At 55.0% G+C, this 25,426-nt stretch overlaps 1 protein-coding gene across 1 annotated transcript in view; it reads left to right on the top strand.

Moving 5' to 3' along the window:
• Positions 1-25,426, top strand: part of TTC7A (tetratricopeptide repeat domain 7A) — a 116,616-nt gene that overhangs the window by 36,835 nt on the left and 54,355 nt on the right. Inside the window, exons 6-11 of the mRNA XM_027620814.2 lie at positions 6,341-6,419; positions 7,208-7,365; positions 7,953-8,016; positions 17,586-17,723; positions 19,328-19,411; positions 23,636-23,740. Of these exons, the coding sequence (XP_027476615.1) occupies positions 6,341-6,419; positions 7,208-7,365; positions 7,953-8,016; positions 17,586-17,723; positions 19,328-19,411; positions 23,636-23,740 (628 nt within the window). The remainder of the gene's footprint in view (positions 1-6,340; positions 6,420-7,207; positions 7,366-7,952; positions 8,017-17,585; positions 17,724-19,327; positions 19,412-23,635; positions 23,741-25,426) is intronic.

Genomic DNA, 25,426 nt, shown 5'->3' with positions numbered 1-25,426 from the left:
TTGAGAGGGCAGCAGCAGGCTGTGAGGAAGGGGCTCTGCCTTAGAGGGCCTGGCCTCCTGTGTGGTATGACCCCGTGAGGGGTGTCTTCAGTCAGCAGCAATTTTGTCTTACCCTTGACAGCCACCCACTCTCTGCAGGGCTGGGGAGGGCAGGAGACAGAGTGCTCTAAGGAGGATTCAGGGGCCAGAATCCACCAACATGGAAGCCTCAGAGAGCCTCCTAGTGACCTGTGTCACTCTGGGGCACAGGAAAGCCCCGGAGGCCCATTGGAGAGCATATACTCTCCCAGGCTTTCTTAACGCACAGCCCGTATTTATTGTTAGCACCCACTCACTACCCATCCCGCACCTCGCTAGACAGGAAAGATCTCTTTGCCCGGATGTCCTCAGTGCCCTGCAAGGGAAGCGTCACTACCTTTTTCTGCGACTTGGGGTGAAGAGGAGAGCTCTAGTTTTTGAAACGGATGCTATGGGTCTATGGCAGGAGGGAACAGCTTGATAGGTGTTTGAACTTCACCTGACCTTGCCTCCTGATTCAACCCTCCAGCTGGTGGGATCTGCCAACTGGCTGTGTTCTTCTCAGTCCTTGACCAGAAACCTCTCCTACGTAATCAGTGTCAGCCCTGACATGGGGACTTCTGGCCAGGGTCCCATGCCACAGTTGTCTGTTTAGATTCCGTTCAACCATAAATTCCACGCAGTTTCTTTTTCTCTGTTTCAGATCAAACCAAAAAACGAAACAAAACAATATTTGTTGCAGACCTACTGTATGCAAAACACTTTGCTAAGCTCTGAATAAATTCAAGAGTGTGGCTGATTTAACAGACTGTGTGCTCCTTACCTGCAGGGCCACGAATGAGATATTCATTCCCTCATTCTGTCTCTCCGTTCACTCCACGAGTGTTTGTTGAATGTCTCTTGTCAACAGGGCTGATGACCAACCAGACACTGGGTGACAGTAGGTACTCTGGAAAGACTAGTCACTTAGCTGAGTTTCAGGCGTCCTAGAGTTCACACAGCCAGGAAGGGAAAGTGTAACCCTGCTGGGTCAAAAGACAAGCATTGTCTTTCTCGGGAATCTTTTTAGTTTAAAGGGAGAAAAGTCTGAAGCCTTGGTGCCTGGGGCAAGCCCGCCCCTCCCCTCGGGAAGCGATAGTCTGGAAAGGCGGGTGTGTACCAGGCTTTCATTTTCTTGTTGGAAAAATGAGAGTTTATTCATTCCACAGTGATTTCTTGAGTGCCTTCTCTGTGCCAAGCTTTGTGCTGGTAGCTGGGAGAACAATGCCTGCCTTACCAGCCTCATCAGGAGCTGTGAGGATGGAGTGAGACAGAGCACCTGGGAAAATCTGCCCGCTGCCTGCTGCTGACAAGGGGCCTGCCAGGGGCTCACCACCTCCTCGCGCCTCCCACCTGGAGGCCTCCCTCGATGACCCATCCCTGCCTGCACACCTGTCTTTCTGTTCCCGGCCAGCCAGGCTTGACTTGAGTTGGGATCAATGGCTTCCTGGCTTCTCCACACGCAGCCTGATATGGGCCAGGGTTGGTCTGAGGCCCTGTTTGGATATTTGTTGAAAGTGGCAGCTCTGCTCTGAAAGGTCAGTGCGAGAGACCAAGAACAAAGAGATCTTTCAAGTTGCCCTTTCATGGGCCTGGGCAGAGCCCCAGCTCTACCTGGCACGGGGAGCTTTCGCTCAGGCTGGTGGGAGAAACCCCATCTGATTTCCCATTTCCCGGAGGCATAAGCTGAGGCAGAGGGCTGTTCCCGACATCTCAGAACAGGTCAGGGCCAGCTGGGAGCCCAAGTCTCTCCCCGTACAGCCCTGGCCACCGGAGCCTCTGTGCTGGTTTTTCTCTTTATGGGCATTCCGTAAAAATTGGGATTTACCCAAAAGATGCCTGAGAGTGATGACTTGCCTTGCGAAAGGATTCCTGGGAGCTGATTTAGATGCCAGAATCCCTTACAGATTTGAAAATAGTAAAATTACACAACTTTTGGGACATGGGATCTTGAGAAAATGCAGTTCTGAATCCTTCATTGTGTGCATATCGGGGGCAGGGGGGCAGGATCCCTGAGAGTCTGCATTTCTCTGCACCCGCCCCCCCCGCCAGGCGATGCCAGTGCCTCGATCTGGGGGCCCTCTCCTAGTGTCGATGATGTGGGGGCTAAGGCAGAGAGAGGACAGTCCTTGGGCTGGAGTGGGAAAAAGAGATAGTAGTCCCTCTTGGCTCTGGGCTCCTGGTAGCAGCCTGAGCCGGGCTGCCAGGGAGGAAGGTGGCAGGGAGCCCACAGAATGGAAAGTCACCCACAGGTCCCAGCAACCAAGGACTGACTCTGGGCCCCACGGCTCTGGGGCAGTCCCAGGGTCCAGCCTCTGGGCCCAGCCTTGCCCCAGCCTGTGGCCATTGGCCCAGCTGCCAGGGCATTGCTCTCCTGCAGACTTCCCAGAGCCAGCCATTTCTTCTCTTTTCTGGAAGCCCATGCAGCCTGTCTTGTTGCTCCCTCCTGGTGGCGGCTGGTGCTGCGCTCTCGCCTCAGCTGGCCTGACCTCCGGCCGGCTAACGTTGGGTTCTTTTCTAAGGCAGAGGCCCTTCAGTGGGACTGAAGGGCCTCTGCTGCAGGTTCCTCTTGCTTGGGTTCCTGGGGACTCCCAGTCTGTCCCTGGGTGTGGTGTGTCTCCCAGGGAAATCCTGTGTGTCTGTCCCCTGTGGGGGAGGGGTCACGGGAGGAGACAGCTGGGGGAGGGGTCACGGGAGGAGACAGCTGGGGGAGGGGTCACGGGAGGAGACAGGTGGACACAAAGCTGGGAGATCCCCTCAGGTACGTCTGTCCTCCGCCCCCCTGCTCATTCACTCCTGGACTGCCAAGCAAAATAACGTGGCAGATTAAAACATAATTTAATAAGATCTTTAGGACCCAAAGTAAAAGGGGGAAGGAAAATAACTATTTGGTGCGCCTCCCGCACATGCCTGGGTGTGTTTGGGCTTCGTACACGTTCGTCTTCCTGACAGCACTAGGAGCACAGGAGGAACCCTCCTCCTGTGGGCAGGGAGGCGAGGACTCGGAGTGGCTGCTACACTTTCCCAAGATTACAGATTTAGGATCTGGCTGCAAAGCTAGGGTTTCCGTGTCAGGTTGTCCCTTCTGGAACCTGGCTTCTTAGCATGGGAGAACCGGAAGACACTGAGGCTCATCCAAACCGGTGGTTTTCAAAACTGAAGATTCTTGGGAACCCCCTGAAAACTTGATAAAACCCAGATTGCTGGACATTGCAAACTGCACAACTAAAGGGAGAGAAGAGACCACATCAAGGGAGGACTTAGAGAAGCTATCCCAAGATGAATGGAGCAAAACCCTGGACACCATGGAAGCCACCATGGTCCTGGAGAAGAACCTGAACCAGGCCCTTTTTGATTTGCATACGCTGGGTTCTGCCCATGAAGACTCACATCTGACTTCCTGGATGGTGACTTCCTAGCTTTGACCTGAAGATGACCTCAGTTATGGAACTAGTCAGTGGGCACAGACAGCAGAAATCTCAAGGAGAATTCCTATCTTTCTGGAAAGAGAACAAGGAAAAGTGAATCCTAGAAGCGCGCGCGGGCGCGTGTGTGTGTGTGTGTGTGTGTGTGTTGGGGGAGGCCTGTAAAGTCAAGAGATAGAGGTGAGCATTCTCTATTCTGTGATCCAGCACAAGTTCTAGGGCTCACCCCTGCATGCATGTGTTACATGCACAATACAAACCCAATTCACTGCAAAGGTTATAGGAGCTGAATAATAATACGAAACATGATCCACTTGCTAAAATAAGCCCTGAGTGGCACACACAGAATTTCGTCAAAGCAACATAGTAAAGGCTTTGAAAACCGAACTGGTATTAGAAATCCCACCCACAGAAAGGGAGATAAAATGCATGGTCTAAACGTACCCAGGTTGTAGGTTGATTACCTCAAAATTTAAGATGGTTGGGGTGAGGAGGTAGAAATCAACATTATCTGGAGGACAAAGGAGCACATGATGTGACATTCAAAATATTATAAGAAGAAGTTACTCAACATTAAAAAAAAAAAAACCAGATTGCTGGGCTCAGCCAAGAGTCTCTGATTTAGCGGGTCTGGAGTGGGGGCAGGGGGGTGGTTTCAGACTTTGCATTGTTAATAGGCTCCCAGGATGCTGATGCTGCTGGTCCAGGGACCACACTTTGAGAACCTGTGTTCTAATCTATTGTTTCTCAAAATGTACCTCTGGTGATACACAAGGTGGTTTGGAGTGATACACAGACTGACTTTTTGTAAGTACTTCTATATTTAATATCTGTTGGCAAAAGAAAAAAAACTAGCACACCAAATCCATGATTCCAGGTGTTTTTGATTAAGATACATCTCCTACAGTAAAAAAGAAGATGTAAAGAAAAGTGTTGCATAAATAAAAACATTGATGACGTGCAGCTAGGAGCAAAACTTGTAACCGTGGGATGCAGATGACAGAAGTCTGGGAGACGCTGTCCACACTGAAGGCCCGGTTTGGGAGAGGAGGAGACCGTGCACAGCCCAGGGAGGCAAGCCCGTCCTTAGTTCGTGGCATCGGTGGCCGCGCCCAAACTTGAACTGTCTCTCAGGACACCTGTGGTTCCCTGGCCCGTTAGCCCCTCCTGGTTCTTCTGAAGCTCTGGACAGACTGGGAAAGGTCATTGTGCCTCTGACTCTATCCCTGTGGTCTTTGTCTCCATTCTCAGCCCTGCAAACGAGGGTCTGTGTGTATAACGTTGGTAGTTTGCACATCTTTGCTTTCTTCTCTGAAACCAGAGGTTCCCAGAAGGCAGGGACTTGGTCTGCCTATTTGTCCTTTTATGGCTCCAGGCCCCAAAGCCCCCAGGAATCTGTTCTGTGCCTGAAAGATGCAGGAGGGGCACCTGGAACTTTCCTGGCTGCCACCTTTGGCTTTTCTCCTGTCTGTGTGGTCTTCATTTCTAAATTTGCCAACCTGGCGGCCTCTGCTTTCCCCTGTGAGCTGTGATCCAGGGAACCCCCAGAGCAAAGGAGGAAGGCAGGGCTCAAACATTTGCTGAGCACCTGCTGTGTGCCAGGAGCTGTGCTAGTACTGAGCTTCAGGAGAAAGACAGGAGCCCTGCCCTCCGAGTGCACGGTGCACGAAGGGTCAGCCCGTAAACGGAAAACGACCGTGCAAGGTCATGCTTCAAAAGAGGAATTGACAGGGTGCAAGAGGGACGCAGGCTGGAGGCGCGAGTGTGGGGAAGGGTCTGGGAAGGCTGCAAGGAGGAAGTGTTATTGGAAAGGCTTTCTGAGGATGAATGCGGAAGGGCTGTTTAAGGCAGTGGGAGGAGTCTGTGACAAGACTTGACATAGGTCATATGGTCGGTTATTCAAAAAGGACCTGAGTGGCAGGAGACGAGATGGGTGAGGGGCGAGGAGCAGACCCGCCAGCCCCACGACACCACTGTGAAGACCTAGACTAGATTCTGTGAGCCCTGGGGGTGCTGACAGAGGGGCTAGCCTTGAGGGGGTGTGGGTGTGGTAAAAGATAACGTTTGTGTGTCAGGCATACAGGCCCCTCCAGGGGCAATGGAGCAGTGTTTCAAACTGCAGGCCACAACCCATCAGTGGGTTGCAAGACCTGTTTAGTGGGCTTCAGCCAGAATTTAAAAACAGAGCAAGACGTCAAATTGGAAACACCAGAGTGGCCTGCACACACTAGAGCTAAGTAGTGTGTCAAGAAACTTGCTTCCGTTTTATGTAAGGAAAGTGTGTGCATACTGCGTTACAATCTAAAATGTATTTTTTTTTTTTTTATTCTGGGTCACACTTTAAAAAAGCTTGCAAATTATTTCGGGGCCGAGAGGGCTGGCAGGGGTTGGTGGGGAGGTGAGACTGGCCCTTGTGGTTATCCAGGCCCCAGGTGATGCAGGCTGGTCCAGGGCCCTGGTGACAGGGACTGAGAGGTGAGGGTGGACCCCAGCGTTGACCAGATGTGCTGGGGGAAGATGGAAAATTTGAGGGGGATTCAAGTCAGTCTGACACCAGCCAAGGCTTTTGGGCCAAATGACATCTTGTTTGAAATACTCAATCTTGGTCCCCTTCTGGTGGTGAGCTGGAAGCCGGGGTTCCTGGGGGGCTGTGGAGGAGAGGGATCCTTCCTGTTCTTTGATCGACAGTGTCCTGGGCTCCTAGGATCCTGGTGTCACAGCTCTGACCTTTTCATTCCAGTTGAGTGTTTTCAAGTAAAGCTCAAATGGGCAGGCTCCTGCTTGAGTCTGCAGGTTTGATGATGATGTGTGTGGGAACTAGGCTGGGAATGACCCTGCTTCTGCTGTCCTCCCCCTAGGAACATCGTGAAAGGGATGAGAGAGCTCCGGGAGGTCCTACGCACCGTGGAGACCAAAGCAACTCAGAACTTCAAAGTGGTAACACAGCGATGCCTCGGGGCTGGGTGCTGGCTGTGGTTGGCTTATACAGGGGCCACTTTTCAGTGGGAAACAACAGAAGCGCTAGCAGGCAGCCTCTGAATGAGCGATGACAGTATGTTACATGCACGCTTCTCCTCTCCCTGTCTGTGCTCATGGCAGACATTGTTTAATCGAGCTCAGCATTCTCTCCCACCAAGCCCAGGAAGCACCCTCAGCATCCCTGTCTCAGCACTGCACAGAGCCCCTAGCATTAGATCAGAGTTAAAACCCAATGCCATCCCTTCCTAGCAAGGTGGTAGGCTAACTCTTAGGGATTGTTTATGATTTTAATAAATAACCTGGACTCCTTTTCCTGCCCCAATTCAGGCCTACCTTCTTAGGCTTTAATTCACCCCAAATCAGAGCCACAGCTGCTTCTCACTCTAGAATTTTTGATCAAGTATCAGGAAGGTATGTGGTTGAGAGCGCTGCCCAGGCCAGTGGCTTCACACTCTGCAAGGGCCTGCTAAATACTCAGAGCTGTGCTGGGCTCCTTGGGGCCGGAGGAGGAGGAAACGTACCTCCCGTCTAGGAGAGGACAGAGGACAGAAGATTAAGTAGAAGCCATCAAAAACCAACAGAAGGGGTGGGGTGGCCTCAGTGCTGGAAACAGAGAGAACAGGGGGCTCCTTGGGAGTGGAGTGGAGTGGTCGGCCTCCGAAGGGGCAGCGCACTGCAGGGCTGGCGGATTTGGCCGGGTGGTGGGTGGGGGGCATTCTGGGTCTGAGTTCCTCCCTTTCTGCCAGATGGCGGCCAAGCATCTGGCGGGGGTCCTGCTACACTCCTTGAGTGAAGAGTGCTACTGGAGCCCCCTGTCCCACCCGCTGCCTGAGTTCATGAGCAAGGAGGAGAACTCCTTCATCACGCAGGCCCTGCGGAAACCTCACCTCTACGAAGGAGACAAGTAAGCTCTGCTGGACCATGCCGGTCTCATGCCACACTTGGGGCTCCGACGTCCCTTCCCTCTGCCCTGCACTTTCCTCCGGCTGCCACCGAGCTCACTGTCAGGCAGGCTCTTCAGTTATCCGCAGGAGGCAAATAGACCAGGGAAAACGGTCTCAGGATAGGGGTTGGGAGGAGCGTTCTAGAAGGCATCCAAAGGTCGAATTATTTGGAGGTTACCTGCCTTCCTGTTAGTCTGCATATACCTCCTCTCTTATTTGTTAAATAATTGACAACGGGATCTGAGCGGCTCTCCCCTGCTCCTTGCCCCGGCTGTGTCATGCAGCCCCGGGCTCTGGAAGGGACATCTCTTCCCGCAGAGCATCTGCAGTATTTCTGGCCCCGCCGCTCACCCCAGCCTTTCAGATGCAGAACTCTGGGACTTGAGAAAGAGCTGCAGGTAGTATCCGATGTCTGTGAATTACGCAGGAGGGCATCACCTTACCGGGGCCGCTGCTGACTCCGGGGCCGAAGGGCCGGGGTGGCGGGCCAGCCGCTGTGCTTGGGGAGGCTTGTGCTGGAGGTGGTGCTGCCGTCTGTGTCTTTCAGCCTCTACTGCCCGAAGGATAATATAGAGGAAGCCCTCCTGCTGCTGCTCATCAGTGAGTCCATGGTAAGCTCCAGGCCTTTCCCTCTCTGCCCTGGTGGGGGAGGGCTGCGGGGACTCAGGCACAGGCCGCCAAGTCCTGGCCCAGCTCAGCCTCCCACAGACGCCCCTGAAGCGAGGTTCTTGCATCTGCCCCCCCCCCGCCCCAGGGGTGAGGCTCACTTCCTAGGTTTGAGTCTGATGCACAAGGCTGTCTTCGGGAGGCCGAGTAGGGACTGAGTTGGGAGTCCCCAACATCTCTTCCAGGATTATAAAAGACGCTTATCAGTGAGTCAGCAGTGTGTATTGGGCAGCCCTGTGCTGGTTCTGGGACTGATGTGAGGGGGTGGAAGGGGCAGGTGCTTCCAGTTCTACCACTGTTAGCTGAGGGCCACCGGCAAATCTAAAACCTCTGAGCCTCAGTGAATTCACTCATTCACGCCACAGTTCATTATTACCGTCTTTGTGCCAGGCCCTGTGCTGGAAGCCAGAAACACGGCAGCAGACAAATGGAGAAAAGTCTCTGCCCTCATGGAGCTTACATTCTAGTGAGGGAGGTGGACAATAAATTAATTAGCGACTACATTATCCAGGGTCCTAGTGTCTGAGTGCTATGGAAAAGTAAAGCAGGGCGCCTGGGTGGCTCAGTTGGTTAAGCGACTGCCTTCGGCTCAGGTCATGATCCTGGAGTCGCGGGATCGAGTCCCACATTGGGCTCCCTGCTCAGCGGGAAGTCTGCTTCTCCCTCTGACCCTCTTCCCTCTCGTGCTCTCTGTCTCTCATTCTCTCTTTCTCAAATAAATAAATAAAATCTTAAAAAAAAAAAGTAAAGCAGAGGAGGGGTAAAGCATGCTGGACGCAGCCTGCATGAAGTGCTCTTTGGCTGTTTTCACGAGACCCGTTTCCCCCCGTGGCAGGCGGGGAGATGAGCCAAGCACGCACCAATGTATGTACATACACACACACATGCACGCATGGGCCCTGAGCCTCAGTGAAGGAGAGGGGTGTGGTCCAGGGAGTGGTAAGAAGGATGGCCGGGACTGGTCTGGGCGAGGCGGAGAGGGGTGTGCAGGAGCCGCAGAAGCCAGGGGTGGGGGCGTGCTGCAGAGGAGTCCAAGGCTGGCTCTGAGCCCTCTAACTGAGGGGCCTCTCAGAGCTTGCGAGCTGGGGACCCCCCCAGGTTGAGAACTAACTTTGCTAAACTGGCACATCTGAGAGCAGTGTGTGGAAGTAGGAGTTTAAGAAACAAGCCCCCATGAGCTGGGTCCCTGAAGAGATGGAAACGAATATACCCTTGAATAGCTGGGGCCATGAGTGCTTTGGTCAGTGGGTTTCCTCCACATCCGTGGGCCCGTCAGCACGTAGGCAGGATGTGGGGCACTGGACTGGGGCGGCGAGAAATCATAGCCTTCCTCAGCTAGGCTGTGGTACTAAAAGGTTTACAGGGTCATGCAGGTGAGGGGGAAAGTGGTTGCTCCAAGGAGGGGCACCTAACTGGTTAGCCTAAGGTGAGGATGGAAATACCGAGTGCCAGATTTGATTTTCACGGGAGAACAGTGCACTTTTCACAGAAAATGGGCCCCCACTCTGACCACAGACTGGGCCCCGGTTTCTAACGATGGAACATCAGACATAGACCAGTACCCCTCCCTGCCCCCCTCCCCCGACACCTGAGCCATCTCCCCACCCACACCCTCAGTTGCAACTCTACTGAAGTCACCTGTCTGGGGAAATTCCTCTCCCTGTGCTGAGGATTACAGGTGGGAGGTAAAAAGGTGAAAGCTGAAAACATTCCTTAGGTCCTTTCTCTGCCAGATTCCAAGCTGATGATCTCATAGAGGGAGGCATTTTATGTTGAGCCATATGACAGATAACAATTTCATACCCTTCAGTCTAATACGTTCCCATCTTACAGATGAGAAAAGTAAGGTTCAGGACAGGTATCTGTCTTGGTCAACATCACATACTAATAATCCTCACAGCCGTGATTCAAGTCACGTCTGCCTCCCTACATAGCTTCCAAAGCACGGGCCACAGAGCCTAAGCCCTGGACCGCAGTCCCGATTCTGCCACTTCCAAGCTGCTCTGGTTCTCAGTTTCCTCATCTAAAAAAGGGCCAAGGGGGTGATTTTGAGACTCAAATGAAACGAGGCTCAGGGAGGGCTTTATCAACAGGGACATGCCTGTTGGCGTGAGATGGCAGGGGGGCTGAGGCTGGACTCTGTCTCTCCCAGCCATTTTCCGTGGCCTCTGCCCTATCTGGGTGCCCAGGACCAGAGTTCAGATGCCTTTCTGTTAGGTTATCCCCCCTGCCCCGACCCCAAACCCTCAAGCTGCCCCCTATCTCAGAGTGGAGAATGGCCTTTTACTAAAAGGTGGCCCACATTTGGAGCCAAGGTGAATTTTCCTAAATATGTGATTTCCCTCCTAGCAGCTCCTGCCCTTTTGCAGGAGGCTGTGTGACTTGATGGCCTGTCCCAGAGACTCAGGGTGCGGGCCGGCTTGCCAGGCGGCGTCTTGGGGATTCCCTGAGCATGCAAAGCAGAGGAAGTTGTGCACTGGGCCGGGAGGAGGCACTGCTCCAGGGCCTGCTGGTTTGTTTCCTCTTGCTCACACCCCTGTCACCCGTTTAGAAACTTCAGGAATTGGGGGGAAAGCTTTGGAGTCTCCTCTACAGAGCTTTCCTCCTGGGATCTGGATCTGGCCTCAGTGGCTTGGAGCTGTTTCTCAGAGCGACCAGTTAGCCTCTGGCTTCTCTCTTGCTCTCGTTTCATACCCTCCTTCCCTGCGGGTCCCATTCTCCGTCAGGTGTAGTCACCACTGTGCCCGCCTCGCAGGCTCTGATCCCTTCGCTGAACCCTGGGGCTCAGCCTGGCCCCCAGGTACTTGCAGGGTTTTCCTCATCTCCCTTTGGTGCTGCCTGGGTTTGGCCGCAGTTGATAGGGAGAAGCCTCTAGAACAGCAGCTGGCTGCCTTGGCTGCTACTTAGCTTTGCCTAATACCTGCAGAATCCATTATGCTGCGGTAAAAGCTCCTCCAGCACAGTAGGCCCAGGAGACATAATCATCAAAGCTTTCCACCTCCAGGATCGCCGGAGCACCTGTGCAGGTTTCTTGAGCATGTCAGCCCCTATTTTGCGGTTTAGAACTCAGAGGAGTAGCCTGCGAGCAGTCCTGAGTGTGGGACTGTTACCTTGGATATGGTTTTTGTTACAGGCTAACTGAGCATGATCAGAATGAATAGAGAACCCCCCACATCCTTGTGTTTCAAGAGGTAAATAGAAACCTTACAAATGCTGTCACAGAAATGCAACGTGCGCGAGTGATAACTGGTTGAAGAAGATTTGTGTTTTGGACCTAGTTTTGAGTCTTTGGGGCCAAAAGGACATTTTAAAAGCCATTCATCCACCCACCCATTTGCTCATCCATCCTTCCATCCATCTGTCCATCCATCCCATCTCGTTCAGTCATTGCCCCCGTCCCCGATGTACTCCCACCTACTGGAGATGTATCCAGGGACCTGGAGGAAATCCTCGTCCTCACATCAGAAGGAATCGCCCCAGTCTCCTGAACCCCAAGTGTATATTCTAGTTTGTAAAGAATGCTGTATCAAAACTAGTCTGATTTTCTCAAACAGTTGGAGAACCAGGAAGTACAGAAGTCTTGATCCTTTCTAAAATACTCATCTAGGCATAAAAATATATGCAGAGGCAGACTGAGTCCTTGGGTCCCTGTTTCATTCAGCTGGTGGAGAAGTTGCTACTGGTATCAGGTGCTCAGGAACTAAAAGGCCCCACAGGTCCAGTGTTGAGTGAGAGTGGGGTGGATGGGTAGCCTCTGGGGACTGGAGCCTACAGGTGAACTGTGCCATGTCCAGTGTCACACCAGCAGTTTGAGCCTTGAATTTGCCATTCCCAGTCTGCGGGGCCTGGGCAAGGTTCTTCCCTCCCTGATCCTTAGTTTTCTCATCTGTAAAATGAGGCTAATAAGGCTTTTCTGCACAGCAAAAGCCAGAAAACAAACCACACAGGTGCCTGGTACGTTAGAGATGTTCAGCACGGGTTTGTTTGTCCTGATAAATGCTTGCTTCTGATTCATTCATTTTAGAGAATTATCAGGCTCGGATCAGGTTGGGAGAAAAATTGGTTTGAGGATACCATAAAAAAAAAAGTGCTTCTTGGGCTCGGTTCCATTTGGGACTCGGCAGAGGAGCACAGATTGTTCTGGCTTTTGGCATCTCGTTTGCTCTGCTGCAGGCTGCCACGGTAAAGGGTCTGCTACTGCTGAAAGCTCGGAACAGGAGGTTCAGTAGAGGTGGGAGATCCTCTCGCCCTTGCTGGCAGGAAGAGCCAGAGAGTGTGATTCCTGCCGCCGAAGGCTGATATGGCAGGAGAGTGGGCGACGGCGTGGGCCTGGCCCAGGGCTCTGGGTGGATGGGCCACATCACTCAGCATGGTATTTCTTGGCTCTGTCGACTGGCAGCCTGCAAGCCATGGTAATTCCGTCTGCTGGTGGGGCAGGACAGCAGGAGCGGAACATGACGGCGCCCTCCGGAGAGGGGCAGGTGCCAGTCACAGATGCTGCTGGGGAACTCCTTTCTGGGGTGATTTGGGGGGTTGCCAGCAGCAGGCCCTGAGACTGGGTGCTTGGCCAAGGTAGAGCAGCTGTGTCTAAGAACAGGGCGGAGCAGGGCCCTGGACACATTGCCCAAGGGGCTTTTTCCCTGATTGGGAAGGCCCAGCCTGGTGTTTTGCTTTGGTTACCATATAAGCAGAGCCATCCTGGGGCCTCTGATGGCATGGACAAGGCTACTGGACACTTCTTCAGAGGCCTCTGGGGGTGAAGTCAGAATGTCCAGGTTCTAAGCTGGGTCCCACCTATCTGTATGCCTGGGGGAGCTTCCCTGGGCCTCAGTCTTCTCATCTGTGAGATAGAACCATAGCACATGAGGTCATTATGAGCTGCCACTTGCAAAGTAGTCCACAAGTTCTCCCTTTTCTTCTCTCACCCTGCTTGTGTGGCGGATTAGAAAGGAGAAACGGGGCTGGATGGAAACGAAAGTCAATGCGGTCTGAGGCCTCGTAGTCAGCAGAGGGTCGGGACCAGGAGAGGCCCATGAGGCAGTAGAAGCCATCCTGGACTGGCCTTTGAAGGTGCAGCCTTACCTCCCGGGGACCTCGCACAATTAGTTCACTTTCTGGGACTCCGTTTCCCATCTGCAAAGAGGGCATCGTGGTTTCCTCCTGCACCCCCGCAGGGTTATTGTGAGTCCAGATGAGATGTGACGGATGTGACCTTCAGAAGCCAATGTGCGGCACACATAAGGGATGGCTGTTGGAGGGAGCGTTGCCTGCCTTGGCTTTCACATGGGCTGGCCAGCCTGGGGACATGGCAGTTCCCCACCAGCCCTCCTGTAAGGCCCTAGACTTGCTTCATGGATCCTTCTCCCAAGACCTGATACGGGTCACACTGGCAGTGATGAGCTGTTAGAGGAGGGGGGTAGGGAGGTGCATGCCTTTTTTTTTTTTTTTTTTTTTTTTTTTGGATTTTCCTCTTTTGGCTTGCAGAGGGCCTGGGGTGAGTGTCCTCAGTTTGGAGGAGGCTGCACTGGGGGGGACAGCCAGAGGGCCTGGGTTAGGAGCCATACAGCTCAGGGGCCCTGCCTAGGACAAAATGTGTGGTCCAAACAAGGGCGAGGCATCCCCAGAGGTGGGGGCCTGGAGATGGTGCAGGGAGGAACGAGGGGAGAAGAGTCTTCATTACTCCCAGAGGAGTAAGGATGATTGTGGTAAGAAGAATATTCAGTGTCTGCATCTGTGCTTTATAGGTCATAGGCACATTCATCTCTCTCTCTCTGCATTTGATCTGAGGGATTTCCTAGCGAGGCCATTTGAATGGCGGAGGGAAAGCGTGGCTGGGACTAGTTCAAGGCAGGCTGCTGGTGAATTTGGGAGCATCGCTGGCCTGAGGGTGGTGAGCCCAGGGGAGGAGGGAACAGGACACCCGGGGCACGTGGGCAGCAACTCGAAGCCCCCGGAGTGTCTGAGGCCCCCACCCTCAATGCTGCACATGAATTCCTGCCGCGTCACTAGCCCCCACAGCTTCCTTCCTTCTGCCCCTTCTTCTCCCACCCAGCGAACACCACCACAGCCTTTTACCGCAGCCCTCCCCAAGAGCCATAGCAACCAGGGCAAACTTCTGCTTTTGGTTTTCCTTTGGGGAACCTTGCTTCCCTCTTGACACAGGCCAGTTCCTGAGGAACCCCCCCCCCCACCCCCGCCACCACCACCACCCAGGAGAACTCTTCCCTGCTGTCTGCCTCCTGGGGAGGCCCAGCCCCCAGGCTGAGTACAGGCTCAGTTCTGTTCCGGTTTTCTGACTTAATCCCAGCCCAGTGCTGGAAATCCACCCCTAGGCACACAGTCAGAGATACTACTGTTGTCTTAAAGGTCAAGGTTGAGGGCAAGAGGAGAACATTTCCGCACCAAGCCCAGAAATCTTGCTCAACATCACTCCTTCTACAAACATGGACCAAGGAAGGTGTGGAGACAGTGAGACATGTCCCTGCCCCAAGAACCAGGGAACTCTTGGGGGTATACAGGGGCTGGGGTATGTGCCCCATGCTAGGAGAGGACAAGAGGGGGGCAGCCTTGCCTGGCAGGGTCGGTCAGGTTGACGGGTACCTGAGTTGAGCTGTGAGGAGCCAGGAGGCATCCAGGTTGACCGAGGGCATAGACAGTCCCTGTTGCTGAGGGGGAGCTGCGGGGAGTTCTGTGGAGCAGGGGGAGGACCGTGAGCTGGTTGGGAGAGAAGCTGGCCAGGTGGTGGGCCAGGCCTCGTGGCAGCCGCAGAGAAGGAGGTTTGACTTTGTGCTGGAGCAGTCTGGAGGGGGCTGGGAGTTGGGGTCTGCATAGGTTACTCTTCAAGGACAGGCCAACCAGAGCTGAGGCCCGCGGTCCCAGCTCGCTGCTCACCATCCCCAGAATAAGACCAGTCTGCACGGATAGCTTCCCAGATCCTGCATATGCCCAGCCAGGCTTCTCCCTGTACCCCACAGAAAAGCGCCCCCACCACCCCGCTGCAGGCTGCCTGCGCTGTCCCCTTTCCATCAGGACCCCTCTCTTCCACCAGGTTTCTAGGTCCCTTGCACTGAGCACAAGTACTGCGGCTGCTTCTGGGCTCCAGTGCCCCCGCCCTGAGGACAAGGACCGTACCTTGTGTCCTCTCATTGCCTCCACCCTTGTCCTGGCTGCCTGGCCGGGCCGCCTCTCGGGGCCCCACCCTCGCGGGCCGGAGCTGGGGAGTTCTGGAGGGGAGGGCTGGAAGTGGAGGGCTGGGGAGGTACATGGCCAGTTTTGTGTTCCTACTCCGCTTTGTCAGGAAGCTCCTGCCAAGCCTCTCAGAATTTCTTCTCTCTTCCTGATGGTGCCTGTGTGGGTGGATTTCACTGGGAAGGAGTGGGATTTCTCTGGCACTTTCCCTCTCTACTTCTCTCCCCTTAACCCTTCAGAGTTCCCGACCAGCTCTTGTTTATCAGGCTGGCACCGGCGCTCATCCTTTCTGGGGATCCCCTGACATCCCGTGCCTTCTCCTGGGGCAGGTCCATGGACATGGGGGTGGTGGCAGCCCTCGCCTGCCGTGGCAGGAGGGGCACCCATCAGGGCCCCTGGCTGCTGGCCTGCCTTCCGGAAGTGCCCCCATGGGTGAGTCACTTCCTTGGGTCTCAGAGGTATCTTGGCTTCCAGAAGCCTCTGGAACGCACTTCAGGCCTGCACAACAGGACACATTCAGATCCTGCAGTCTGAAGGCCATTGGGCTTCTTCTGCCTCTATGGCCCGTCACCCATGGGGGCCTCAGCCCCTGACCGGGAGGAGGGGTTCGTAATCCTGCCTGGAAGGAGGTTTTGAAGACCATCTGTGGACAGGAAGGATGATCTGGGTCTGACAGTGAGAAATTGGTTTTAAGGGCCAGCAGCTCCTTTTTATCCCAGCATCCTTGGTTCTGAGGTCCTGTGTGGGGGAGTAGAAGAGGGTGAGTCCCAACACACAAAAGGGGGTTCAGCCCCTACTACAGAGGGAGAGGGCTACTGGGAGTAGCCAGCAGAGAAGCATCTGGCTGGAACCGAGCTTCGCTTCAGCTCAGATACAGCCCTCAGGGGGTGTGTGTGTGTGTGTGTGTGTGTGTGTGTGTGTGTGTGTGTGTGTGTGTGTGTGTGTGTGTGTGTGTGTTCGTTCATAGAGCTCAGATACAGCCCTCAGGGGGTGTGTGTGTGTGTGTGTGTGTGTGTGTGTGTTCGTTCATAGAGCTCAGATACAGCCCTCAGGGTGTGTGTGTGTGTGTGTGTGTGTGTGTGTGTGTGTGTGTGTGTGTGTTCGTTCATAGAGCATTCCTAGCCTGGTCACTGCCCTGTGGCTGCTCAGCTCAGGGACCCTACGATTCGTGTTGAATTACTCCCAGGCCTGAGTGTTATCTCCAGAGTATGGGTTTACAAGAGGGAGTGGGACCATAGGCCACAGAATAAGAGGATCCCGAATCCCCAGTGGGGAGATTTCAGGCTTGGTGATACAGAGCTCCCCGCTTCGGATTGTACAGAATCTCCTACTCCTAGAGCACATTTTCCCATTACCTGCTCCCCCAGGCCCCCCACTCCCCCTGCCCAGCAGCTACCTGGCAGCTCTGAACACTGAACTCCTGAGCGCTGGACACCGAGCACAGAGGCCATGTGTTATGGGAGAGGTTTCTTAGGGAACTCTGAGAGGAGAGTTCTGTGGTGAGAAGGAGTCAGGGATCAGGTCTGGTTTGAACACGGGGGTGACGGGAAGGACGTATGGGGCCAGGAGGTCCTTATCAGAGGGATAGCAAGGGGCCACAGCCCAAGCTCCCCTCCTGCGAGTCCCAGCAGCAGAGCCACCCACGTCACCTAGACACTTCCGGATATTACCTGAAGCTCTGTGAGTGGACAGTTACAAGCTCACAAGGAGCTGTTTCACAGAACCTGTCGCCTCTATCTTCAAAAAATGCCAGTGTCTGAAAGACGAGGGCTGCAGGGCCCTTCTGGATGAGAGGAGACTGAAGAGACGCGGCCCCGGAATGTGGGCCAGGTCCTGGGTTGGGTTCTGGGACGAAAAGATTTCTAGTAAGGCCATCGGTGGGCAGGGGGGAGATCTGACTGTGAGCTCATAGTAGAGGTGTCCGTTTTACGTTTCCTGAAATACTGGTATTCCTCTTGTGGTTGTACATAGCGGTCAAGGGTCATCTTACCTTCATGACTCTATCCTTATAATCATATATTAGAGAGCAACAAAGCACGTGTGGTCAGTACCCTCACCCTGGCAACTTTTCTATAGGTTTGAGATTTTGCAGACTAAAACATTGACTATCAGGAGCCCTTGGAACTGGTCCCTCACCCCAACCTAGACTGTGGGTAGAGGTTTTCTCCCTTTCGTGGGTGCCTTCGTGGGGACAGCGGAAAGGCCCTGGCAGGTTCTGGGAGCGCGGGCTGGGTTAGCAGTGTAAGGACGATGGTTACCGGGCCTTGGGGGCAGGCAGCTGCCTATTTTCCATCCTCGCTCCTTCCCCAACCACGTCGCCCCGCAGGCTACTCGGGATGTGGTGCTGAGCCGGGCACCCGAGCAGGAGGAGGACCGGGCGGTGAGCCTGCGGAATGCTGCAGCCATCTATGACCTCCTGAGCATCACGCTGGGCAGGAGGGGCCAGTACGTCATGCTCTCCGAGGTACAGCGACCCCCCCCCAGAAGTCAGGTGGAACCACCATTTGACCTCCTCCACTGTCCCTTCCCTGCCTCCGCCAAGGGGTACAGCTCAGTCCTTGGGAGATGAGGCCTAGGACCGTTCCTTCTCCAGGGCTGGGAGAGCTGCCCTTCCCTGGCAGGATGGGTGGGTTTGGTTTTGGTTTTGGTTGTTTTACTAGTGTTTTCATGTGTTTTTCTTTTGAAAGAACACAAGACATTGTATAGAGAAGCACAAGGGGGAAATTATCCATCCCCCAGTTTCCCACGTGGATGATACTGGATGTGACTGTCTCTGCTGGTAGAGCTCTGAACTTGGTGTGTGTCAGGGCCCTGGACCCCCTCCCGCCCAAGCTGGATAGAGCAAGCCCATTCTATTGAGCAAACCCTGGTGGGGCAGCACTCCCGGGGTGGTGCTTCTCTGGGGTGAAGGCAGGGGCACCAGGGCACCAAACTGCGCCTCTCTCCATTCCCCACAAGGCGAATGGCATGCACGCATTTTTGAGTTTTCACATCTGGGCTGGGATCAAAGGTGGCTCTGGGGCCCCATCTCCTTGTACAGGAGTGGGCCTTTTGGCAGTAGCTTCTCTTTCCCGTGGGAAACGTGGCCTCCCGTTAGGAGGGCCCCTGAGAAGAGAGCTGGTGACATCTGCTGAGCCCCTGCTTGCACCCGGCACCATGCAAGGTGCTTTTAGGTGATACCTTCTTGAAGTGGTGCTCTCTCGAGTTTACCAGTGAGGAAGGCAAGGCCCAGAGAGGTTGTTTCTTGCCCTAGATGGTGGAGGGGGTGCACCTGAGCCAGCACGTGAACCCAGCCATTGAGCTCTTAAAGCCCATGCTGTCTGGTCCCAGAACCTCACGTCTGTCCCCTGCCCCGCCTGACCATGGCAAGTCGTGGCCTCACATGCTGGCTTCTGCCTCCACCATGTGGAAGCACTTGGTAGCGTCTGCCGGATCTCACCAGGCCACCCCTGATTTGGGGCTGCCCAGGATCGGACAGGCCGGTGGGGCGGTCAGTTTTCTCAGTCGTCATGGAGAACAGCAGAACCGAGAAAAGCCTTTCCACTTGGGCAGCTTTGTAGTCAGCCCGCTCTGCCACTTACTGGCCCTGTGACTCTGGGAAGTCATTCAAACCTCAGCCTCCTCATCTGTGAAATGGGGATAATGGGAGAACCCACCTCCCAGGGTTGTTGGGGCAAGTGAATAAGTTAATACGTGTAAAAACCTGAGAGTGGTACCATGCACGACAATAATAAATACCAGTTACCATTTTTATGGGATGTTTATATGTTAAAAACCCAGACCCAATTTCATTCCCTTTTCCCCATCGCCCTGTGAGGCAGTCACATGTTAGGGAGGTAGGAACCAAGGGCCAGAGAGGGTAGGAGACTTGCAGAAGGTCACACGGCATAACCTGCCCCTGCTAACAGGGCAGGTTATGCCTGGAGTTTTCTGATAGGAACCAAGTATGGGCCTCCTGCAGCCTCCTGTAAGAAGTGATTTGGGCAGTGATTGCCCTGGGGGGTATCGGATTGGCTGGGGGTGGGAGGATCCCTGAGGGCGACGTGCTCACTGACCCCCTCCCCTCAGTGCCTGGAACGAGCCATGAAGTTTGCGTTTGAAGAATTTCACCTTTGGTACCAAGTGGCCCTCTCCATGGTGGCTTGTGGGAAGGTAAGACCAGGGCGTGTGTTGGGTGGGGGAGGTTGCACACCTGCCTTTGGGGCCTCTGCTCTCCTCCAGTCCCTTCCAGGGCCTGGCAGAGGGCACGGGGGTGAGTCAGAAATGTTCTCCAGCATCGGATTTTCATCTCTGGGAGAGTGAGGGCCCGCAGGGGGTCACACACAGACCCCTGTGTGAATCTGGTGTTCACCTGGGAGTTACAGGTGTGCAACTGTGGGTCTGTGGGTGCTTTTCTCCTAGGACACGTGCACACATGGGGCAACAGAGCACTTCCACGTGTGACTTGAAGAGTACAACTGCATGCCACAGGCATGGGACACGGGTTCTGAGCGAGGGGCGCATTCATTTGGGCTGTAGCTCTCTTCCTGCCCATCAGGTGTGGTGTCAGGAAAGGGCCTTCCCATGGAAGGACCTGCCTAGGGGGAAGGGTTGAAGGGTGGAGCAGAGCAGCAGCACCCACAAGGGAGTCTGGGGGGAGAACTGTGCCAGCGGTCGTGGCTGGGACAGAGGCTCTGTCTACCCAGCATAAGGGGACTGGCCTTATCCCCGGTCACCGGGGCCGCCTTTGCTCTCTACCCACCAAGCCCTGTTCCAGCACCCCCTGGTTTCTTCCCTGATGAGAATTACACTTACATAAGCCTCTATTTTCGGCAGTAACATGAAAGGAAAACCTTTCCGGAGCTGGGTGCTGAGGGTGTTAGAGCCAAGGATGCTATGAATGCAGGAAAGAAGGTGGCAGGAGCTTGCAAATCGTTCCAAGAGCTGTAAACACCCAGGGCCCTTTTGTGGGGCTGAGGGAATTCCTGCCCCCCCCCCCCCCACCCATCTGTGCCACCAGCCATTTCTAGCCCTGCAGCTCCGCTCAGAGGAGGGCCCTCCTCGGCTTGCCTGCACCACCCCCGCAAAGGTTAGGCAGGGAAGAGGAAGACTAGCCGGTGCTGCAGCCTGATTGGTGGGAAGGAGCCAGGGGAGTATAGTGAGAATCAAGTGGGGAGCCTCCCACCCCCCAACCCCCACTGGGCCTTCCCAAAGCTCTTCCCCACCCCCATCACGCTGACCACCCACCAGAGCATCCTAAATGCACAGACATGGTCTACTCTGGCTCTGTGCTCAGCAGGGTCTTGCCAAGGCCAGGGGAGAGTTCAGGCTGCAGATAGAGTGAGGCCTGAGGAAGGGGAGGAGGTGGGGCTGGAGCTCACATGGAGCCTGGACAGACAGCTCACAGTGGCATATGACAGCTTCTTGCTGCCTCTGGGAAACAAAGAACCTCTGATCTTGCAATAGTGAGCATGGGCCAGGAGGAGAGGCCCAGGGCCAGGGCAGTGGTCCTAATCTTTCTGTGAGTCATAGACCCCTTTGAGATCCCAAGAAAAGCTGGGGAGCCCTCCTCAGAAGAATGTAGGATACTCAGAAGCTAGCTTTAATCTCTGGTGGTGCGCCAGTAAACTCCCCAGTTGAGGGAGAAGGTGTTAGCCTGGGAGGTATGGGATCTTCAGCCTCCCTGCTGAGAAGAGCCAGGCTCAGAGAGGTCTACATGCAGTCCAGCACATCCCAGGGTCCAGGGAGTTGGTGTCCCAGCCTGGCTCCTTCACAGACCAGCAAGGTGGGCTCGAGGCTGGGCTTACAGGTAGGGCGTTGGGGCGATCAGTGAGTTCCTCACACATGAGGCTGCACAGGCTGGAGACATTGGGTTATACCCATGCCTGCATTTGGTGCAGCAGGAGATTGTTCTGGAAGCACACTGTCCACCCCCTCAGAAACCCTGCACACCAGCTCAGTCTGCCTGGTTGGCCCAGGAAGCGCCCCCCAGCAGAGTGGCCAGAGCTGGCCTTTGCCAAAGCCCAAGGTAGGAATCAAGGTTCTGTCCCCACACTTGTGCCGAAGGTGTGGCCGGGCGGATGTATGTACATCTGACACCTCAGCCTGCAGGAAGAAAAGATGAGGTCCATGACATGATTTAGGTCGCTCCTTCTCTTGGTCTCCTCAGCAGTCACATTGCTGCGTTGCTAGGTAACCAGCATGACAAAAAAAAAAAAAAAAACCCCAAAAAAACAAAAAACCAACCAAGCTGCCTGCCCTTACTGTGGAGTCCTCTGATGGCTCCTGAAATAGCAATGCTTTATGGTCTGTGTGGGGTGAACATGGACGATCAGGGTTGTAGAACCTTCATGTCACAGTTGGAGAACCTTCAACCCTGCAGAGGTCAGCAACCAGGGAAGGAGGCCAAGGGGAGCCTGGGGCTTGCTGTGGTGTATGGAGAGGTGCCATGGCTGGCGGGCTGGGAGTGGTATTCACAGGATCGCCTGGCAACTCCTTTGGGCCCCTCACGAGGCCCCCTTTCCCACAGTCCAGCCCAGTCCCCCAGCCTGCTGGAAGAGGTCATCTGCTGACACCCGCCTGTGCTGGGTCTCACACCCTCGCTTTCTGAGAGAGCAGTGGGGAACGACAGTTTTTGTCTTCTCCATAGGCCTTTCTGCAGGCACCTGATAGGCAAGAGCCATGTGACCCCACAACCCCAGCCCAGCACTGGGCACAGAGCTAGCCCTTGGCTGAAACCCCTGGAACTGGCCTAATATGCCTCAGCCCAGAGCCTCAGTCTGTCATGTCTGGGCTGAGAAGAGTTTTTCCTTAGCTGGTGGGGAAGGGAGGGGTAGCTAGAGAAAGGCTGGGGGTCCAGAGTAGACGCAGATCACTGGGGTTCCGGCTCTCTCTCTTCCAGTCTCTCACACTGAGATTGAACAGGTTAAGCCTTCCAGAGCCCCCATTGCCTCAGTGGTACATCTGGAGTTGCTGGGGAGGGTGAAAGCTAATTAATGATGAGGAAGCCTGGCTCACAGTAGGGCTTAGTACATGGGAACTGTGGTCACACACATGCCCCTGCCTACCATTGACCCTAGCTTGGGGTCACACAAGTATGGAGTGTGCACACTTGGGGGGCAGGGCGTGTCACTGTTGAGTTCTTGGGAAAGTGTTATATACAGTCAGAAGCCCTAAGTGTGTGTCGTGTGTGTGTGTGTGTGTGTGTAGCAGGGAGACCGAGGCTGCTGTATCTGCCTAGGTAGTCACTACTGGTGCAGCAGGAGATTGTTCCGGAAGCCCCAAGTCACTGAGGCCAGGTAGAGCTGTGGTTATGAGCATAGGGCCAGACTGTTCAAACCCCAGCTCAGCCATGTATGGGCACTGTGGCTTTGAACAAGCTACTTAACTTCTCTGCCTTTCAGTTTCCTCATCTGTAAATAGGGACATGGCTCACCTACCTCATAGGAGAGTTGTGAAAACTAAATCTATGAAGCACTTAGAACAGGGGACAGCAGACTTTCTGTACAGGGTCAGATAGTAGGCATTTTTGACTTTGCAGGCCAAACAGTCTCTGTGGGAACTCCCCACTCTGTCAGAAAAACAGCTGTAGGCAATACATACGTGAATGGGCATGGCTGGGTTCCAGTCAAACTTTATTCACAGGAGCAGGCAGAGGGCCACATTTGGCCCGTGGGCTGTGTTTTGCTGAGCTCTGGTTTATAACAATGCATGGCGCATAGTAAGATCTAAATAAGTGTTAGCTGGTGTTCTTTTTCTCATTATTGTGACTGGTAGTATTGCTGCCTGCCTGTGGATGGTCTCCTGTACTGGCCTTCCCTCCACACGTGGCCATCCTCAGGAGGTCCATTCCGGCCCCGTCTCTGTGGCTGAGTCGCTGGAGCCTTGAGGGGCCCCAGATTCCTGTCTGGAGGTTCTCTCTGCCTCTGCCAGCTTAGCTTCTCTCCTTCTCCTCTGCCAGCCATTATGCCCAACCCCCCTCAACTCCCTACCACGGCCCTGCCTCCAAGTCCTGTGGAGCTTCGGCCTCATCTTGTCACCTAGAAACCAAGGCTGTTGAACTCAGAAGTTTGAAAGAGCCCATTTTTGCCTCTATCATGTCTGTGGTTCACATTTGAATTCCTTTAGAAGTGCTTCCACCTGTTGTTACATGAGCTATTGGCACATCACCTGGGCAAGACTCATAGCCTCCATTCTCCAGATGCGGAATCTGAGGCCTGGGAGGGATTTGTCTGCCAACATGACCTGGGCTTCTCCCGCTGGGCCCTCTTCCTGCCTCTTGGGAGGAAAGAGCAAGGACTGGCTATTTGGGAATGCCCCCCACTGTAGGCACAAGGCACCTTGTCTGTCGAGACCCAGGGCTGCCAGTGATGGTGTCACCTGCCCTTTCTTCTGCAGTCAGCCTACGCCGTGTCACTGCTGCGGGAGTGCATGAAGCTTCGGCCCTCGGACCCCACCGTGCCCCTGATGGCCGCCAAGGTCTGCATCGGGTCCCTGCACTGGGTGAGTGAACTGTGGGGGCAGAGCCCAGGTCCCAGCGACTCCTGCAGAAGGGTGGCAGTGGGCATGAGATCGGGGCGTGCACATCTTGCTGTGTGTTTGGGGGTGGGGGGATGCATGAGGAGCTGTGAGGTAGACAGGCCTGGAAGGAGGAGTCTTCTGAGGAAACCCAGCAGACGGATCTGCAACAGTAAGTCCCCCAACTCAGGCTGGTATCGGGTTTATGGTTCAGTCTTGAGATGTAGAGTCAAAAGTAGAGGGGGCCCCCCAGCTGCCCAGCAGTGCGGTCGTGGGCCGGACTTAGAGCACCTGGGCCAGCCATCATTTGGATGGAGGCTCCACACTACTACAGGGGGCAGTGCTGTGTGGGCAGGACCTGTGGGCCCCCTTGTTCCTTTCGGCTCCAGCCCCCCGGGTCCCTGCCCTGTGCTCAGCCTCCTGCCGAGGGCTCTGCTGAGGTGGCTGAACGGTCAGGTACACCCTCTCCCCACAGGCCGGGCTTTCCTGCAGCTGGGCTCCGAGGTCCTCGAGGAGGCCAGCAGGATGGAGCCGTGAAAGGCGCTGGGCCTGGGGCCCTCCCCTCCCCAGGCTCCCTTGGTGGCTGCTCTGAGCCTGTGGCGTCCTGGGGCGGAGCCTCTGCAAAGGTGTCTCCTCCTACTGGGAGCTTTCTTTCCAAGGGTCCCCGCTTCCTTGAGCCCACATCAGCCTCCCGAGGTCCAATGCATCCTCTCCTGCCCCACCCACCTTTCCTCTCTTCAGGCAAAATAGCTCCAGTGTCTTCAGCTGCCCTCCAGGCCCAGCGTCTCCCCACAGGGCGCTGCTCCCACACACAGGCCTCCCCTGCCTGTTCTCCCACCCCCCCAAGCCCACCCTCACCATGGTTGGGTGCCCAGCTTGTTCCAGGCCCCAGGGGCGTACAGCAGGCGCTTCCGAATCAGCAGCCTGTCCACCTCCTGCCGCCACTCCCCCCTCCTTGGGCATCCAGCCTTGGGAAGGGAGTCTCCATGTTCTAAGCCTTCCTGCCAGGTCTCCCAGGGACTGGACACGAGGCCCCGACCCTCTCTGGGTCCCCACTTCGCTGCCCCAGTGGGCCTTGTCCTCTCTTTGCTGCAGAGTGAGGAGCAGGGTGGAAAGAGCACCCTCCCCTCTGTCTCCTGGTTCTCAGGTTCCTGTAGCTGAGGCGCCCCCTGGCCACCGTGGCGCCACTGTGAATGGTGGGGAAGGGGAAGCATGGCGTTGAACCCCAGACTCTCGAGTGTGGCTTTATTTGGGGGGCGGGGTGGGGAATCTGGCAGAACCACCTCTTAAGGCTCCAGGCATTAGGAAGCGGCTGCAACGTGAGGTGGGTTAGAGTTTCCCTGCCCATCCCGGGGTGGTCTTGGTACACAAGCTTGCTGTGCTTCGGTTTCTCTCATTCGTAAAACGGAGACAGTAACAGTCTGTTCCTCAGATGTGGCGTAAATGATATAAAGTATGTAGAAGGCTGGACGGATCGGGAGATGCACGGAGGAGGCAGCCTTGGACCGTGGAGGGTTCAGGCCAGTGGTAGGTTCTTCCATCACGGCTTGCTTTCCCCACCCCGTGATTGGTGGGGAAACCCCTTGCTCCCCGCGTCTCTGCAGGGGGCCTGTTGGCATCCTGCATCTTACAGGTGGGGAGCTGTGGTGACGTGGGTGGAATGCGGGTGCC

The sequence above is a fragment of the Zalophus californianus genome, chromosome 8 (genome assembly GCF_009762305.2).
Source record: "Zalophus californianus isolate mZalCal1 chromosome 8, mZalCal1.pri.v2, whole genome shotgun sequence".
NCBI classification, from domain to species: Eukaryota; Metazoa; Chordata; class Mammalia; order Carnivora; family Otariidae; genus Zalophus; species Zalophus californianus.
Note: the sequence above shows the minus strand (reverse complement) of the source record. Positions and strands in the feature narration are given on the sequence as shown.